The following is an 18,905-nucleotide window of genomic DNA, read 5'->3' as shown; positions in this document are numbered from 1 at the left end:
CAGGAATTTTAAATCTCTCAATTTAACACAACATTCGTATGATTTTCAGAGACTCACCTAAGAATTGATAGTCTCTTTCTCTCTGCACATGCACAGATAATTTAGTACCAATGTTTTATGATTAGATTGATATAAAATAATAGTCTCATAAGATGGGACAAAATGTCTGTATCTTCAAGCTCATGATATAGCAAAGGTGAGAGGAGAAAAAAGCTGGGAGACGTACACTGATAGATGTTTCAAAAATTATTTTTATTGTTACATTCCAAATAGGACATAAGAAGAAAAAAGCCAGTTATCCAATAACTGTTATACCTTTCAGAGAGAGGCACCCAGAACCCTAGTCCTAGTTCAAAGCTGCACACACAGGAGGTCAAATAGCTGCCTCTTGACACAACCGGAAATGCTAACAAATGTATGTATGTTATCAATCCAGGGAGGCTTGGGTGTAAAAGAATATATCCTTATTGCCAGTGTCCAAGTCCTTAGGATTTGTCCTTAAAGATACTAGAAGAAGATGAGAAAGCCCACACACACCAAGACTATGTTTAGTCATGAGAGTAAACTAGCAAATGGCCAGTTCGTTCCAGGATGCATTGCATCAGACATCACAGTACATGAAAAAATGTGCATTTTGTTAAGAGCCATCAGGCATTTCAGTTCCAGTTTACCATGAAGTGCAGCCACGGGCCAGCCAGATACCTAGATAATATAGTCAGTGCAAAAGTCAATGGTAGTCAGCGCCTTGATGAGGCTGGCTATATTGCAGAAGATAAACAAAACTTGAAAATAGAAGGTAAGGTCTATTTACAAAAGTTTGTTTAGTAAAGTGACTTGAAAAAAGTTGTTAAGCACTTCCCAGGCACCCCTCCCTCTCCCACCAAAAGAAGAAACACCTGAAAATTATCTTGAAAATCAAGTTAAAACAGTGTGGTGAAAAAGAGAGTGCTTGTTCCAGGTAAAGGACTTCAAGATAATTTACAGGTAAATTAATTTTTATTAGTAAAAGTCACAAATAGGAAAAGGTTTATTGGCTGAGATTGAGCTGTGTGCTTTCAAAAATGTCCCTATTAATATGTAACAAGAAAAAAACCACCAAGCACATTTTTTTGCTTCCAGTTTTGATTCTTCCAGTAATGGTTGGTAAAATCAACAGGGTATTAAAACAAAACCCAAGAAAACTCAGTTAATTTTTTTCCAGTTGTCTGCCTTGTTTCTTTCCAGTCACCTTGAATTTGATTCCTAATTAGCTGAGGACAACATGTCGGTCAAAGACAGATTTTCTCTGCTCTTGAACTTGAAGTTTCCAGCGCTGCTGGGCGTACTCAACCTTGTTCAGTACATTGGCACGACTGCGGGAACGGGCCAGCACATCGTGGGCATTTGCAAAAGGCTGGTGATCCTGCATGTCCAGGAATGGAGAAGATCAGAGACGGCATGGTCAGTATAAAATACACACACCAAATAGCAGTTAGTTCACCACAGAGATAGGAGCAGGTGGACTTTTCAAATAACAGAGCATCTATTTGGCTAAGCACTCCTAGGCAATCAACTACTAGAAGTAGGATGAACTCAATTATAGAAAAAAGTGGTTCAGGAAACATAAGTGATGAAGGAGTACTTCTATGGGTCAGCATTTTCAAAGATATTTTCCTTAAGAAGCAGAGACCAAGCCGAAGACAGTGGTCGTTTGTGTTAAGAGAAGTCTTCCCTGATATAGAACTAGGGCCTTTCTTTTCTGTTTTCAATACTGTTTAGCTAATCTGTGGCAGAGGAAAAGTCTGTCTTTTAATTTCCTTAGTTCGTTATATTAGAATCATTTATTTGCCAACTTAGGCCACATTCTTTCTGGGAGATGAGTCAACAAGATCTTATCTTGGTTTGTTTTAATCTTTCCTCGTACCCTCAACACATACACGAAATGGGCTAGTTTCCAAAAGCTTTCTTATTTCCCCCCTTTCCCAATCTGCTCAAGTGCTATAATTATCCTCTATTACCAGAGATGGTAAGGAATTATTTACTTCACCATCTCTATTGTACAAACTTCTCCCATTGCTGAGCCCCCAGACACTTTCATGCAAGTTGCTGCATTAGGAAAGAGGCTATTGAAGGGTTACCTAGGTATCTGTGTAGGAAACCAGTCTACCTTGGTCAAAGTAAACCAATGCAACTGGATGTTTGCAGTCATTACACAGGAAACCACCATGCTAATCTAACTATGAATAAGATATAAACACAGCTGCCTAAATGACAAAAAGCATTCAATAGTAATTTATTGCTTTTGTTTGCCTTTTCCTTGAGCTCTTTTTCCTGAACCCCATGTTCCAAATGTTTCAACATAAGATCCAAGTCACAAGTGGTACCATTTAAACTAAGCTTTGCCTCTAGGACAGAAAATTGTTTTGCTATGCATATTTGTAAAAGCTCTATTATATAATCCAGGGCAGGAGTCAGCATGTAGGTAGAAATCTATATATAACCACATAACTATATACACAACTATAATGATATAGTGTTGTGACACCTGCTCTTTTTCTATAGCAAGACATTTGTACAATGTTTACATTTGAAACATCAAAGAGTTTTCTATAAACAATTTTTTCTGGTCTTCTTTACCAAGATTCCCTCAACTTTTCACTTAATTTAGGTAATGGCGTATGCGAACCACATTATTTTTATTATTTATTTATTTTTGGCAGTTTTTGGCTAGGGCTGGGTTTGAACCCGCCACCTCCAGCATATGGGGCTGGCGCCTTACCCCTTTGAGCCACAGGCGCCTCCCACCACATTATTTTTAATTAATTAATTAATTTTGTTTTTGAAGGACAGAGTCTTGCTATGCTGCTTGGGCTGGAGTGCAGTTCACAGTCACTATCATTGTGTAGGATAGCCTTGAATTCCTGTGCTTAAGCAATGCTCCTACCTCAGCCTTCCAAGTAGCTGGTACTACAGGCTACTTTTAAATTTTTAATCTCACAAATGAAAATAATAAAGACAATTCCATCAAGTTCAAAATGTTTCAAATAATAAAGACAATTCTATCAATTTCAAAATGTAAGGAAAGAGGAAGGAGATTGAATTTGTTGGACTGATTTCCCATAAGGAAATAAACTGATGCAAGGTCATTTAACAAATTAGCACAAACACTAAAACTTAGTTCAATTAACCTTGACTTCATGTTGTATCTTCTCAAAACACAGATTTTGCTCAGGAAGATTAAAATGACATTATAGGAATATGGTGCTTCAATGAAATTGTATATAAAATATTATCTCCTGAGTCAAAGATCGGGGGTGGGGAGAAAAATACCACCATTGGTTTGTTTTGACATAAATAATACTGGGAAGTAGGATGTACTTTATCAGTAGGGCACCTCTCAGTTTCATAGTCCTGTTATCTACTCTTCACTGGGAGAGACAAATCTTCTTAAGGGACAAATTGAAAAGTCTAAACAAACCAGTTAATCCTTTGTGGCTGTTCTCCACCTATCAGAACAAGATTGAACTAGCTGTACATGGTCACAGATGTTGGGAGAATGCAAATAGAGATTTACCCTTTTTGTACGTTTGTTCTTTTTACACCTGATAAAATTACAATAAATACAAAACATGTTTTAATGTAATGCTTTGATAATAATGATGGTGTGTCAGGGACAAATGATACAGTAAATATTGTGACTTCTTGCAATGAGCTTCCTAACTATTTGTACTAACTTATTTTATTTAAAATGCTCTACAAGGAACAAAAATGGAAAAAATGAAAACTGAGAATGCAACAAAAGCATTTTTTACGCACATAAATAGTAAATAATTGACATCTTGGATAAGCAACAACTATAGTAATTTAAATTCAACTTTTTTTTTTTTTGCAGTTTTTGGCCGGGGCCGGGTTTGAACCCGCCACCTCTGGTACATGGCGCTGGTGCCCAACTCCTTTGAGCCACAGGCACCGCCCATAAATTCAACTTCTTTTTGTACAGCGTTATTACCACAAATTTGTAGGTTTGGTCAGAAGACCTGTCTCTACCCAGAATCAGTTTAACAGGTATGGAAGAGTCCAGAGGAGTCAGCCAGGCTTCTCAGAGACAATGTTCTCAAATGATCAATGTAGAGGCAGAAACAGTCACTGGTGGGCAAAACAGTTACTGACCACATGACCTTGCCAATCAAATGCCTACCCTACGTGTTTTGTCTATGCTTTTGTACATCCATTTCCTTCATGTTGAATATATTATATTGTCTATTTCTGAAATCAGAAACAGATATTAATGCAGTAAACGATGTTGTTTAAATAATACTTTCACCCAACCTATCTGACTATAATAAAATAGTTTATGTGGCCTTTGATACACAACATTCTCATATGTCAGTTCACAACTGGGAGTGATTTTGCATGCCCGTTCGGGGACAATTGGCACTATTCGTGAACATTTCTTTTTTTTTTTTTTTTGTAGAGACAGAGTCTCACTGTACCGCCCTCGGTAGAGTGCCGTGGCGTCACACGGCTCACAGCAACCTCTAACTCTTGGGCTTACGCGATTCTCTTGCCTCAGCCTCCCGAGCAGCTGGGACTACAGGCGCCTGCCACAACGCCCGGCTATTTTTTTGTTGCAGTTTGGCCGGGGCTGGGTTTGAACCCGCCACCCTCGGCATATGGGGCCGGCACCCTACTCACTGAACCACAGGCGCCGCCCTCGTGAACATTTCTGATTGCCATTATTGGGATGGAGGGTGCTACTGATATCCAATGGACAGAGGTCAGGGATGCTGCTAATTATTTTACAATGAACAAGATAGGACCCTCCTCCCATAACATAGCATTATTTGACCCCAAATGTCAAGCTTATGAAACTCTGTATGTGAATGAAAATGAACATGGAAACAGTATTTGAGAATCTAATGCTCCTGATACACAACCTCTTGTCCTTGCAGCATTCTCACCCATTAGCCCCACTATGCCTGTTTTTTGATTGCACTAAATCTCTGGTCTTTTGTCCCAGCCTATCAATCTCCTCCTGTACTTCTTGGAAATAAATATGTGTTTCTTATATGATTACAAATAAAAAGGGGAGGGCAGCGCCTATGGCTCAGTGGGTAGGGCGCCGGCCCCATATACCGAGGGTGGCAGGTTCAAACCTGGCCCCAGCCAAACTGCAACAAAAAAGTAGCCAGGCGTTGTGGCGGGCGCCTGTAGTCCCAGCTACTCGGGAGGCTGAGGCAAGAGACTTGCCTAAGCCCAGGAGTTGGAGGTTGCTGTGAGCTGTGATGCCACAGCACTCTACTGAGGGCAATAAAGTGAGACTCTGTCTCTATAAATAAAAAAAATAAAAAGGGGAAACACATTATTATTAGTCATTTTTTTCACACATCTGTTTCTGTTATATCTCTATATTCCTAGTACCCAGCATAGTACCTGCCATAGAAAAGTTTACTAATTTTATATTGTTTGAGTTAATAATATAAAAAGGAAAAAGAAGTATTTTCATAAAAGTTCTTGACTAAAAAAAATTAAATCTTGACTAAATGAGTATCTGTCATTGATATTCATGAGACAACAGCATGTTGATCAAAAAGCAAGCCCTGTTTGTAGTTATAACTAAAGCCATCTAGTCACGATGACCCCCTTTTCCATCTCTAACAGGTCCACAAGCTATTCCAGAGTAAAAGGACTTTTGACTGTGACTAGCAAAGGCTCACTACAGGTTTGGCTTTTGGAATTGATTCTTGAATCTATCTATACTGGACCCCTGAGCTGGGCTGCTCGCAAAACTGTACTGAATTTTATTCACTTTAAAGAACATAGTACAATAAAATCATCTAAAATAAAAAGTAATTTCTAAGAAAAAATTATATATAATAATGAAATTGTGGAAAATTCAGAAACAGTCCCAAACAGGATAATAGTAAAACAATATAATTCTGAATAACAAGTTTGTGGACTCTGTCAATTTCTGGACATTTTTGAATGAAGTTAAAAAAAGATGATGGAACAATTTATACACTAATTATTTATGTACAAATAAAATAAATACATTTGTTTTTAAAGACAGGAAGAGAGGCAGGGTGCAATGGCTCACACCTGTAATCCTAACACTGTGGGAGGTCAAGGCTGGTGGATTGCTTGAGCTCACAAGTTCAAGACCAGCTTGAGCAAAAGTGAGACCTCGTCTCTACTAAAAATAGAAAAAACTGAGGAAAGAGGATCGCTTGAGCCCAAATTGGAGGTTGCTGTGAGCTATGACACCACGGCATGCTACCCAGGGCAATAGCTTGAGACTGTCTCAGAAAAAAAAAAAAGATAGGAAGATAATCTAGAGTGATAGTTTTATTTTTAGTTAGAGTCAAAGATCACAGATTTCTTTTAAGCAGTAAAAAAAAAAAAAAAAAAAAAGAAAAATATAAAACATTCGCAGGTTATCAAGCTATGGTTCACTAAGAAAAGAATGTCTTGTTTTCATGCTTCCCTTCACTAAAACCACTCTGCCTTCTAAAATATTTGATGATACTGACAGGAAAGGTGTTTTAGACAGGAGCTTGAAGAGAAAACTATCTCAGATGTGTTTTTTTTCAGTGTAAACATGGAAAGGTAATGAAAATTTTGTCTTTGGTACTGAGGGCAAGGCCTTCTATAGCACATTCACCAAGTGAATTTAGATCATCAGTTCAGAACACCACATTTGTGGCTTTATAATATAGAGCAATTTCCTCATAAAGAAATAGATACTAAAATTAAAACTGTCTTTAGCCTCTCTAGTTGAGGATTTGCTCCTGTGTGTGAACATCTATAAGCAACTAATTTCCACCTGCCCTTTGTATCAGATGATGACAGACAATGGTCACATGCAGCTATGTCAGGCAGAGAACTTACCCCAACATCGTCATCACTCTGTATCAATTGTGAGTGTCCAAAGAGGCGTCTCTTCAGTATGGGCTCAACCAGAGTAAGATACACCATGTACAGAAGTAGAAGGCCCAAAATAGAGAGATAAATTATAATGGTAACCTAAAGGAAATTGAAAATCAGTTATATCTCTCAGTATCAGTTTGTGGTGTTTTGGAAAAAAAGAAGTCATGTCTCTGTTCAAGCCATGAAACAAGAATTTTGTGTGTTAATAGGAAAGCAGACTGATCATCTGCTAAGCCTATAGAATTTCTATGCAAATCAGATACTAACATAAAAAACAAACTCTTCACCAAAGTATTAAAGACAAAGAGGCAAGAAAACTTTTTGCCTTTAGAATCCCATTTTGAGTCTTCAAAACTCCATTTTCACCTACTGCTAATCACTTGTCACCAATGCTAACACAGCAGATTTCTTTTTTTAACAGAACAAAGTGTCCTAGATTTAGCAGCACTGCTGCCAAAACAACTTAAAGGAACCCCAACAGAAAATGTAGTTCAGGTGAATTTTAACAGAATACTCTTTTAGATCAATTTAGATATACAAAAATACTTTCTAAGCCAGTGATTTTCTTGGGATCTTAATTCATGAGCTGACAAAAAGTACACACCCACTAAAATGGCCATAAAGTCATAAATAGACAATACCAAATGTTGGCCAAGGTATGGAGAAACTGAGCACATACATACACTGCTGGTGGGAATGTAAAATGGCATAATATAACCACTTTGGAAAACAATCAGACAGCCTGGGCATGATCTTTTTGAGGTGATGGGACTGTTCTAAAACTGGATTTTATTAAATGAATTTTTTTTTTTCTCCAGTTTTTGGCCAGGGCCGGGCTTGAACCCACTACCTCCGGCATATGGGGTCAGCGCCCAACCCTTTGAGCCACAGGCGCTGCCCTAAAACTGGATTTTAGAAAGTTGTTTTAAATTTACTAAAATTTATAGAATTATACACTTATAATGAATGACTTTTAGGGAATGTAAATTATATTTCAAAAGTCTGTTAGAAAAATAGTACAGTGAGGATTTCTCTATAGTGTAGCACCTATTGGAACAGGAGCTTTCTGACAGGGTCAATCACAGCAGAAATCTTTGTGATTATTATTACAACTGACCACCACCATAGATCCCCCACCAGGCCCTTTTTGGGGGAAAGAAATGGAAAGTGGCATATAAAAGAAATTAGCCGGGCGGCGCCTGTGGCTCAGCGGGTAGGGCGCCGGCCCCACATGCCGAGGGTGGTGGGTTCAAACCCGGCCCCGGCCAAACTGCAACAACAACAAAAAAAATAGCTGGGTGTTGTGGCGGGCGCCTGTAATCCCAGCTACTTGGGAGGCTGAGGCAAGAGAATCGCCTAAGCCTAGGAGTTGGAGGTTGCTGTGAGCTGTGTGACGCCACAGCACTCTACCAAGGGCGATAAAGTGAGACTCTGTCTCTACAAAAAAAAAAAAAAAAAAAAAAAAAAGAAATTAGCCAAGAACCATTAGTTTAATAAATAAACTAACTGAACTCATTAGAGATCCAAATGATAACAGTTATCAGCATTCCATTTTCTACAAGAAATAAAGAAGGGAAATCTTTTTTTTGAGACAGAGCCTCAAGCTGTCGCCCTGGGTAGAGTGCCATAGCATCACAGCTCACAGCAACCTCCACCTCCTGGACTCAAGCGATTCTCCTGCCTCCGCCTCCCAAGCAGCTGGGACTACAGGCACTCACCACAATGCCTGGCTATTTTTTTTTGGTTGCAGCCGTCATTGTTGTTTGGCAGGCCCGGGCTGGATTCAAACCTGCCAGCTCAGGTGTATGTGGCTGACGCCTTAGCTGCCTGAGCCACAGGTGCCGAGCCCAAGAAGGGAAATCTTAAAATCCAGAAGTGATATTTCTAGAATAGTTACTACAGATTAATTTTTCCAAAGGTTTGAAAGGGCAGGAGGAAGAGAGTTTTATCATGCATCTTTGGCGTACAGGCCCACAGGGAAGCTGGGGTATTTTTCTGGAATATGCCAATTACAATTATAGGCTATTTTTGTGCCATTTCAAATACCTATCTAACATATCCTAATTAGTCCAAAAAACATTTTAGTGTGGCATGCAGAGAGCAAGCCCGTTATTCCTTTTGGGGTAGGGATCTAAAATGTTTTGTTTCATCTAGAGACCATGCAGAAGCAGAAAAGAGATACACGCACACATTTTTTTACCTTGATTGTCACAGAGCTTCGTTCCTCATATTTGCACTCACAGCGTAGACAATATGCTTCTACATCAGGCCCCCGCACAGGCATGGGATCCACAACATGAAGGCAATCGCTGGAAAAACAAAGTTAAAAATACTGCTTAAGCCTACCTGGGATTAAAACCTTCAAGGATCAAAACTTTCCTGAAATCCAGATTAATCACTGAATTTACCCAATGAAACAAGATAAGAAACAAATAATCAATAAGGCAAAGTGAAATAATTCCCTCTGGCAGTATTAGCATTTCAGTAAGATTTAACCATCTCAGAAGCCATAAAGATATGTATATAGTAGTCTGTCTTCAAAGTTGCTACTGTTAACAATTACAAAAATGAACCTGAAAAATCCCAAATGGGATCGAAAGCAACTTAACAAATCAAGTCACATTATTCAGCTACCATGCAAAATTATTTTAAATGGTTTAAAGTGACATGGAGTATTATTCAAATATAAGATTGTCTCAGGCTGGGTGTGGTGGCTCAATACCTGTAATCCCACACTTTGGGATGCTGAGGCAAGAGGATCACTTGAAGCCAGGAGTTCAAGATCCCTATGGGCAATGTATTGAGACCTATCTCTACCAAAAAATTAAAATTAAAATCAGCTGGGTGTGGTGACACACACCTATGGTTCTAAGTACTTAGGAGGCTAAGGAAGAAAGGAAGATTGAGCCCAGGAGTTCGAGGTTACAGTGAGCTATGGTTGGGGCACTGTATTCCAGCCTGGGTAAAGTGAGACTCAGTCTCTCTAAAAAAAAAAAAAAAAAAAGCCAACCAAATATATTTTCTAGAAACCCATCAATTTAAAGAAATAACTAAATTATTTTTCTTCTCAACTGTTAAGAGCCTACTACTCTGGTGACTGCCTTCAGCAAAAGTAGACAAAGCTTTCCGCCTTCCTGTCAGCTACCTGGCAATTCTCTTCCCTTTTGGCACATCTTCCTTGGGCCTTTCAGGCTGCCTCAAGCATTTCACTTCAGCATCCTATCTCATCTCACCCATTCTTCTGGTGGCCACCCAATACTCTATGGTGATTCCTTCTCTTTCTCAATCAAAATACGTTTTTTCACGTTCTGTTGTCTATGAACCGTGGCATTAGAAAGAAAACCCCAAATGGTATAAATGATAAAAGTTCAGTTTGTTATCCTTAAGAGGTAACTTAATTTTAACAAAGGTAGTAATGAAAAATTAAATCTTCACTGACAGGGCAGTGCCTGTGGCTCAGTGGGTAGGGCACTGTCGCCATATACCCAGGGTGGCGGGTCGAACAGGACCCCAGCCAAACTGCAACAACAACAACAAAAAATAGCTGGGCATTGTGGCAGATGCCTGAAGCTACTTGGGAGTCTGAGGCAAGAGAATTGCCTAAGCCCAAGAGCTGGAGGTTGCTGTGAGCTGTGACACCACAGCACTCTACTGAGGGCAACAAAGTAAGATTCTGGCTCTAATAATAATAATAATAATAATGATAATAATGATAAAATAAATCTCCACTGACAGAATTTCAAATAAGGGTAAAGTCCTACAACCTACAGCATAGAAGTGTGAGACCTGCTCCAAACATATAGAAGACTAGGCATGTATCTAACTGGACTCAGGCATAAAATGGGCAGAGGAAACTAAATCCCAGAACAGGGTTATCGATCTCAGAATCAAAGAGGTCATCCAGGGTGGTGCCTGTGGCTCAAAGGAGTAAAGCGCAGGCCCCATATGCTGGAGGTGGCGGGTTCAAACCCAGCCCCAGCCAAAAAAAAAAAAAAAAAGAAAAAGGTCATCTAGCCCTACATTTAGAGAAGTCACCTACACAAGGTCATAGAGTAAATTAGTATCTGAAGAAGGACCAGAATTCAGGACATTTGCCTCCTACGCCAGCCCCCCTTTATCTCTCTGAACCTCAGGAAAATGAGACTGATTTCCTTTTCAGTTTCCTATTTCAGCTTCAGGAGCCTCAGCAATAATACCTAAGGATTACTTGGGAATCTAAGTGCCAAGTAAGTATTGAGTGTTTCTTTTGAAGGACAAACACATTTTGGTAACAAAATGGAATTGAGTGCTCTGCAAAAGTCATGCAGGGCTAAGAGGAAGCAGGAAGGTTGGTTCTGGCTGACCAACAATTATAAACAGAGCTAGACTTATACAGAGCTCAACCACTTTAGGAACTAGACAATACCTCCCCCTAGTGCCAAAAGGAAGACATTATTAGCTTTAAAGTACAAACCAGAGTTGTCTGAAGTTTTAAGTCAGCCAGCATAAATCAATGAAGAATGAAAGCTAACAAGTAGACAAAATGAGAAGCCTAGAAAATAGCAGGTAAAAATATATCTAGGGTCTCACAGATAACTGAAACCTCATAAAGCCATAACATCCTGGTTGATCATAACTTGCCTGCCCTTCTAAAGTCAGACAAAATTTTTTATGCCAACTGAGAACCTACCCCCAGTAAAAAGCTAAGGTGCAGGAAGGAAGCAAGGGAGAATGGGAGGAAAGGAAGAAAAATCCCAAACAAGACTTGTTTTCAACTGTTTATTTTCAGTCTTCCTATTTTGAAAAATAACTAGGGATGAATGACATATGGTTCTGTCTAAGCCTTGAAATGAACAAAAAGCTAGTGAAGATATTAGTGCTAAACACTTAAAGAATGAATTCATTTTCCACTCAAATGATATGCATCTCATTCTACTGCTTATAATAATAGAATAAATTCATTGTAAGTGTTCGATATATTTAGAAAACTACTATATATAGAAGTAACTTAGGCCAGGTGCAGTGGCTCATGCCTGTAATCCAAGGTGAGTGGACTGCTTGACCTCACAAGTTCGAAACCAGCCTGAGCAAGAGTAAGACTCAATCTCTACTAAAACTAGAAAAACTAGCTGGGTGTCATGCCTATAGTCCTAGCTATTCAGGAAGCTGAGGCAAGAGGATCTCTTGCTTGAGCTCGAGTTCGAGGTTGGTGCGAGCTATGATGATGCCATCCATGGCACTCTACCCAGGGCTATGGAATGAGACTTTGTCTCAAAAAAAAAAAAAAAAAAAGAAAGAAAGAAAGAAGAAGTAACTCAAAATGTCTAGGCACAGTAGTATGTGTCTGAGATCCTGGTTACTAAGAAGCCTGAAACAGGAGGATCACTTTAGGCCAGGAACTTGAGACTAGCCTGGGCAACATAATGAGACTCCATCTCAAAAAGAAAAGATTTACTTGTACTTTCTTATATCAGTAAACTTCCTGATATAAAACCTATAAGATGATAGCCATACCAATTGGTAATAATAAACTATTTAAGGTAGAACATGGAATTCCATAAGAAGTTCTCAAGAATACACTTACCAAAAATCAGACTGAACCTAAATGCGTATCATGGGAAGAATAGAGAAGAACATCAGGGCTGCCTTTGCTTTTTCAAAGTCAGGTTGGAATATCATTAACTAAATGAATTTAATCTTGCTTTCAAACTCAAGCTATCATTTGCAAGGTCCACTGGGATAAACAGAGAAGGCCGCTAGTGGGTAAAGTGAGTCAGGGTCCCACTCATCACAGGCCTTCTTGATTGTCCCAGGGCTAAAGGGATTAACAACTTGACAAACCTATAATGTATTCATGTACACCAAATGGGAAACACTGATATACATAGCTCATTCCCATTCCTTCTTGAGCCTTCTGACACTTTTAAATATAGGCTCCCATACTTAGCAACGTTATCACCCAAACCTACAAGTTGTAAAAATTATAACCCAGATAAAGGAGGCTTGCTTACCTTTCACTAAAAAGCAGGAGAGAGAAAAATCCTTCACCAAAACTTAAAGGGAGCACACAAAGGTATCCATGGATAGTTTAGGTGCCATATACACAGTCCCATGCCCCCAAGAACCCCTGCCTACCTGGGCTTAGTGTTTTGGCTCTAATCCTTTAGCTTACATCATGCTCTCAACGCCTTACTCTCACTCTTTCAAATAGAAATACAATTTGACACTTTTCCTTAAAAAGAAATATGTAAAAAGAAAACTATACATCGGATGAACATTTTGGACTAACAGTGACAAACATAGCAAGAAATTTGACAGGAAATATGATAATCCAGAATACTTACCAATCTTTCTGGGATATGTTCTTATTATAAATATGCCCAGAATTTTCCTTATAGGGAGGACAAATACATTTACACCGGACATCCTCGAAATTCTGTAACCAAAATGGAAACTTAGTACAGCCTGTTAATGATTTACCATCAGTTCCTTTTATATTTAATTTTTTTACCATCAGTATTTTTTTATTTTTTATTTTTTTTTGTAGAGACAGAGTCTCACTTTATGGCCCTTGGTAGAGTGCCGTGGCCTCACACAGCTCACAGCAACCTCCAACTCCTGGGCTTAAGCGATTCTCTTGCCTCAGCCTCCAGAGCAGCTGGGACTACAGGCGCCCGCTACAACGCCCGGCTATTTTTTGGTTGCAGTTTGGCCGGGGCCGGGTTTGAACCCGCCACCCTCGGTATATGGGGCTGGCGCCTTACCGACTGAGCCACAGGCGCCAGCCACCATCAGTATTTTTTAAAAGTGAACCATACACATTTTGCTAAGCATTCCCTGACAAATATCTCAAAACTATTCATTTAAAAACTTTTAACTTTGAGAGATAAAAGTTTTTAAAAGCCACGATTCCTTTATGGTAAAGTCATTCTATATTACACAAAGTTGTTTACCCTGGACAGAGTGCTGTGGCATCAGCCTAGCTCACAGCAACTCAAACTCTTAGGCTCAAGTGATCCTCTTGCCTCAGCCTCCCATGTAGGTAGGACTATAGGCACCCACAATGCCTGACTAGTTTTTTCTATCTTTAGTAGAGACAGGGTCTCACTCTTGCTCAGGCTAGTCTCCAACTCCTGAACTCAAGCAATCCACCTGCCTTGGTCTCCCAAAGTTCTAGGATTACAGGTGTAAGCCACTACACCCAGCCCACAAAGTTATTTAAAAATAATATCTGATACATAATCTGTGACTTATTAGCCACAAGATGGGTTATGTGACAATCAAATTATGTTAATGTTATCACTACCTATTTGTCAATAGGAAGACACATATGGTACAGAGATAGCTATGCCTGTAAATAAGAATCCTGATTATGATTTAAAAAGGATGGTAAAGATCAAACTACAATTTATTCACAAAAAGTCATCATTCTTGTACCTACTAATCTTCACCCTTTGGTAGAAAGACATTGACATGGATAAAAGGGGTTGGGCTGCAGGCCTATAAAAGGGATGAAGTTTTAGAGGCATCCAGCTACAACTAGAAAGGACAGTTCCTTGATTCTACTGAGATCAGTTTGGTCTACGCTTCCTAGGAAATTCTGCCTCTTATTTCCTGGTTGATAGGACAACTATCAACAGAACAAGTTTCAAGAGGGGGAGGAAAGGGATGACTAAATACTGGATAGATAAGAACAGGAGATGCTTTCTCAGCAAAGGGGAATCTATTTGAGGCAGCAGTGGCTCATTAGTCTCCAGAGGACTATGACCACTGTTCCTGTATACAGTGATACATCTGGCAGAGCTGTTAACAATTCATAAACTATTCAGCAGCCACTTAGTGAGCATTTGCTCTGTGCCAGACCTCATGTTCAATGAGGTAGATTCAGATAAGACATGGTTCTAATCCATAGTTAGGACACACCCTAGTAAAAGAGAGTGACAAATACACGATCATAAGACACTACATAAAGTGGTGAGAGGAGATAGACAAAGGGTGCCAGCAACGTTTTGAAAGGAGGTTTGCTGGTGTCCCTATTTCTGGTGGGAAGTAGGGAAGGTTAAAAAAAAAAAGCCAACTCCTATCAAAACATTTGCCTACCTGTAAACTATCTTTCTCAGGACCTATATTTAAAGACATTATAGATTAAAGTTCTTATTTAAAAAAAAATGCAATGTCATTCTGTTTTCCCCCAAAATGAGCTAGCTCATCAAAGAGGAAGCACAGTATGGACAGAGCCAGGGAATGTCTGGAGAGAAGGGGCACCAAAGAAGAGTAGGAGGAGACTAGAAGGGTTAAGAAATGGGATCTGGGAGAAGGCCACAACCTCACCTCTTTTATAGTTTGGTTCTTCCCCTACCTACTACATTATCAGGAGGAAAGAAGGCAACAAAGGGACCAAGAGGTGGTTGAGGGAATTAGATGAGAGTATTAAGCTGGTGAGAGGTACTTTGTAGGTTCTACTGAGAGGGAAGCCTGCCAGGAGGAGTAAGTTCCCACAATGAGAAGGGAATATGTTCAGGTATGAGTTTCTCCCTAATAGGGAAGATTTCTGTAAGGGCTTCCTATGTTTGGCTTGTGGAATATGGGGGCCCTGTGAGGCGGGTGGAGGGCGGGGGTAGGCTGGGCTTAAGGGTGGAAAGTTGAAGTTACAGACTATCAGAGTTGAAAAGGTTGTAAAGTTTGAGGTGGGTGCTGTCGGGGCTGGGAAGAGAAACGTCAAGCTGGTGAGGAGTTGCTGTCCCAGCCATGGGCACTGTCAGCGCTTGGGCGTGGGTGTGGGGGCGGTGACGTCCCGGCCGCCGAGGGCTGAGGGCGAGTGTTACCAGGCAGCCGCGAGGCTTAGGGTGGGGGTCTGCCAGGGCTGTGAAGCTAGGGCTCCGGAGATCAGGGCTGGGAGCGGAATGAGGAGGGCAGCAGGTGGGCAGACCTATTTTCCGCAAGGCTAGAGGCAGGGGAGGAGCTGCTGTCAGGCTGGGCGGAACTCACCTTGGCGGCGTCTGACAGCTGCACTAGCAGCAGCACGGAGAGCGCCAGGCACGACAGGCTGAGCAGGGAGCCGAGCCGAAGGAGGCCTCCCCACAGAGTCGCCATCGCTGCCAGGCCCGGCCGTCCCGGCTGCCCAGGGCCCCCGAGACCTGCTCCGGGGTCGGGCTCAGCTCGGGATCCTCCACCTGCACTTCCGTCTGGGCCTTGGCGTCACCAGCGCGCGGGGTCAGATGCAAAAAACATCCGCCCCGGAAACGGTTCTCGGTGCGTAGGACCCGGAGGCTGCGCGGTCCTGGCGCCCGGCCTAGCCTACACTCAACTCCGGGACGTAAGGGAGCCTCCCTGGGGTGTCAGCTTGGGCCCCGCGGAGTCTGGAGGCTGTATGGCTTCCCCGGGCGCGGAAGCAGAGGGGCATGGTGGAGCCTCCAGTGCGATGGAAAGTCCTCCCATCCAGGGATATCCCTGCGAGCTCCGGTGTCAGATGGGGGCCTCCAGCGGCCGTGGAAGGCTGGAGCCGTACGATGCCAGACCTCATCCCGGCCCGCGCTCGCAGGGCGGGTGCTGACCGTGGAGACAGACGGGACTAGCCGAGCCCTACCTTTCCCGGTAGCTTACCCGGAGCTAGAAGGTCGGGAGTTGTCTCTGCACTTTAGGTACTAACCTGTCGCCACGCGCCTCCTGAACTTGACTCCCGCTGGGTTTCTGACAGTTTCTGTGAGCTGCCCTCGTGGGTGTGGCCTCCCCTTGGACCAGCCTGCAGCTAGGAAGTGGGTTGCGGCGGCGGGGCTAGGCTGGCCCGGCCCAGGCTAGGCTCCGGAAGATGTGGAGTTGGCGAAAGAACCGCCCCAGTAGTATCCGCTGCCCAGGACTCCAGAAGGTGGGGAATCGGCGCTGCGGCCTGGCGAGGCAGTGCGTATTCAACGAGGCTGACTCCTAAATCAGGATTAGGGAAGCCCTGACCAGTCTTCCCAGGACTGCCATTCTCTGTAGGTACTATTGAAGTACCCTGGAGATGGCATAATGTCTCCTATTAAAATATTTTGCAGTCAGGACTCATCACAGCCACTAAAGATTTGCTGAAGGACTTTGGGCAAATTACTTCCGTTTTCTGTACCTCTAGGTCTTGGCTTAATAGGGGGATTGAACTCTGTGGGTTTCACATTCTCCCATTTAATACTTGTGTTTCTTTCTCTGAACATATTTTTAAAGACGGTCTTTTCCTAGTTTGTGGAAATATTTAACAGAATTTTCTCAGTATGAGAAATCACATTTTCCACGTGATTCTTATTGATGCTAAAATCTAACACAAGAAGGTGTGTGATGTTGCACCAAGTATATTTAGCCCCTTGCAGTCCCAATTGGGAAATGGCACCCGCCCCAACCAGAACCAGAGCAGCAGGGTTAGATGCCCTCCCATTTGGCTGCCCTGTGAAGATGCTGTCACTTGATGAATTATCAAGTCTTTATAGAAGGTATTCTGCTGGCCAGAGGACGGTCTGGAGACACTCAGGGTCAAATGTGCCATTGAGATACTGTGGATCTAATTAAAAGCTGATGTAGCACAACTTAGGAATCAGTTTATGGTTGTCTAAGTCTGGCATCTAAAGGAAATTCTCTGTTAGGAGGCTGAGGCAAGAGAATCGCGTAAGCCCAAGAGTTAGAGGTTGCTGTGAGCCATGTGACGCCATGGCACTCTACCTGAGGGCGGTACAGTGAGACTCTGTCTCTACAAAAAAAAAAAAATTAAAAAGGAAATACTCTGGCTGTAACCTCATAGGCCTTCTCTTCTTCAGAATTGTTTTCGGGGCTCATTTAGGGGGTATGGAGGCTTAGAGGAAATATATAGTATTGAGGCTCAATCTGATGGGCCTCATCTTTTTTTTTTTGCAGTTTTTTTTTTTTGACCGGGGCTGGGTCTGAATCTGCCACCTCCGGCATATGGGGCCAGCGCCCTACTGTTGAGCCATATGTGCCACCCAGGGCCTCGTCTTTTAATGGAGAAACATGAAGTATACTCAGTCTGGGCAGAATTTTATAGCTGCTCCAATACAGTAACCACTAGCTACATATGGCAGTGGAGCATTTGAAATGTAGCTAGTCTGAATTGAGATATGCTGTGTGAAATACACAGTTTTTCAAAGACTTAGTATGAAAAAGATATAAAATCTGAATAATTTAAAAATATTAAGGTTTAAATACAGTAGAACCTGTATAAGTTGGCCACCCAAGGGACTGTAACAATCTAGTCAAATAAGGAACTTGGCCTGCCATCCTGATACATATGGGTGGTACATGTCCACTCTATGAAAATTAGGTCAACTTGAGGTGGTCAATTATGGAGGTTCTTATGTATTTTGGATACATTGGGTTAAATAAATACATGATTAAAACATTTCACTTGTTTTGTACTTCTTAGATGTGGCCACTGGAACATGTTATTCTGATACTAGGCAGTACCTATCTAGAATACAGAATGTGGCTGCCATGAGTGTAGTGTGACTGTAAGATGGCTGCCTGACTGGAGACTGAATGAGGTGGGTAAGAGAAAAGGGGTGATGGGGAAGAACTGGCACAGCTAGAATCAAGAGTTTGGGGAGGTATGTGTTTGCCAAAAAATGAGTGTAATTTCAGGTGGCTCAATAGAAGTAGAGTGGTTGGTTCCTCTTATTCTACACTGCTCATACCTGCATAACACTTTTCCTTTATGTCAGAGGTCTTCTAAGCCAGAAAGCCTTCCCTGACTTAAATGCACTCCTCATGTTTATGCACATCTCCTTATTAATCTTACCCCGTTAGGGTAAAATTATGTTTTTGGTTTTCTTTTCTTTTCCTTTTTTTTTTTTTTGAGACAGAGTCTCAAGCTGTTGCCCTACGTAGGGTGCTATGGCATCACAGCTCACAGCAAGCTCAACTCTTGGGCTTAAGTGATTCTCTTGCCTCAGCCTCCCAAGTAGCTGAGACTACAAGCGCTGCCACAATGCCCAGCTATTTTTTTGGTTGTAGTTGTCATTGTTTGGCAGGCCCGGGCTGGA

The 18,905-nt window shown here is 41.5% G+C and overlaps 1 protein-coding gene across 2 annotated transcripts; it reads right to left on the bottom strand.

The window, feature by feature from the left end:
* Window positions 1-233: 233 nt before the first annotated feature.
* Window positions 234-17,500, bottom strand: TMEM9B (TMEM9 domain family member B). Of its 2 annotated transcripts, none has more exons than XM_053561448.1 (5): window positions 16,535-17,500; window positions 13,230-13,321; window positions 9,107-9,215; window positions 6,868-7,002; window positions 234-1,402 (listed from the first exon to the last, which is right to left on the bottom strand). In XM_053561448.1, the coding sequence occupies exons 3-5, from the start codon at window positions 9,188-9,190 to the stop codon at window positions 1,247-1,249; spliced, it is 375 nt and encodes a 124-aa protein (XP_053417423.1). In that variant the 5' UTR covers window positions 9,191-9,215; window positions 13,230-13,321; window positions 16,535-17,500; the 3' UTR covers window positions 234-1,246. The 2 variants fall into 2 exon arrangements, with proteins under 2 accessions (XP_053417423.1, XP_053417422.1); XM_053561447.1 differs by lacking the exon at window positions 16,535-17,500 and adding an exon at window positions 15,874-16,008.
* Window positions 17,501-18,905: the final 1,405 nt, after the last annotated feature.

Source organism: Nycticebus coucang, chromosome 14 (genome assembly GCF_027406575.1).
Source record: "Nycticebus coucang isolate mNycCou1 chromosome 14, mNycCou1.pri, whole genome shotgun sequence".
Classification (NCBI taxonomy): Eukaryota; Metazoa; Chordata; class Mammalia; order Primates; family Lorisidae; genus Nycticebus; species Nycticebus coucang.
This window is presented reverse-complemented; position numbering and strand designations above follow the sequence as displayed.

Coding starts and splice junctions, on each gene's coding strand:
- TMEM9B (XM_053561447.1), bottom strand. CDS start 15,978: ATGGCGACTCTGTGGGGAGGCCTCCTTCGGCTCGGCTCCCTGCTCAGC. Junction 9,216..13,229: donor AACATATCCCAGAAAGATTG/GTAAGTATTCTG, acceptor TTGTTTTTCCAG/CGATTGCCTTCATGTTGTGG. Junction 1,403..6,867: donor AGAGTGATGACGATGTTGGG/GTAAGTTCTCTG, acceptor CTGGACATGCAG/GATCACCAGCCTTTTGCAAA.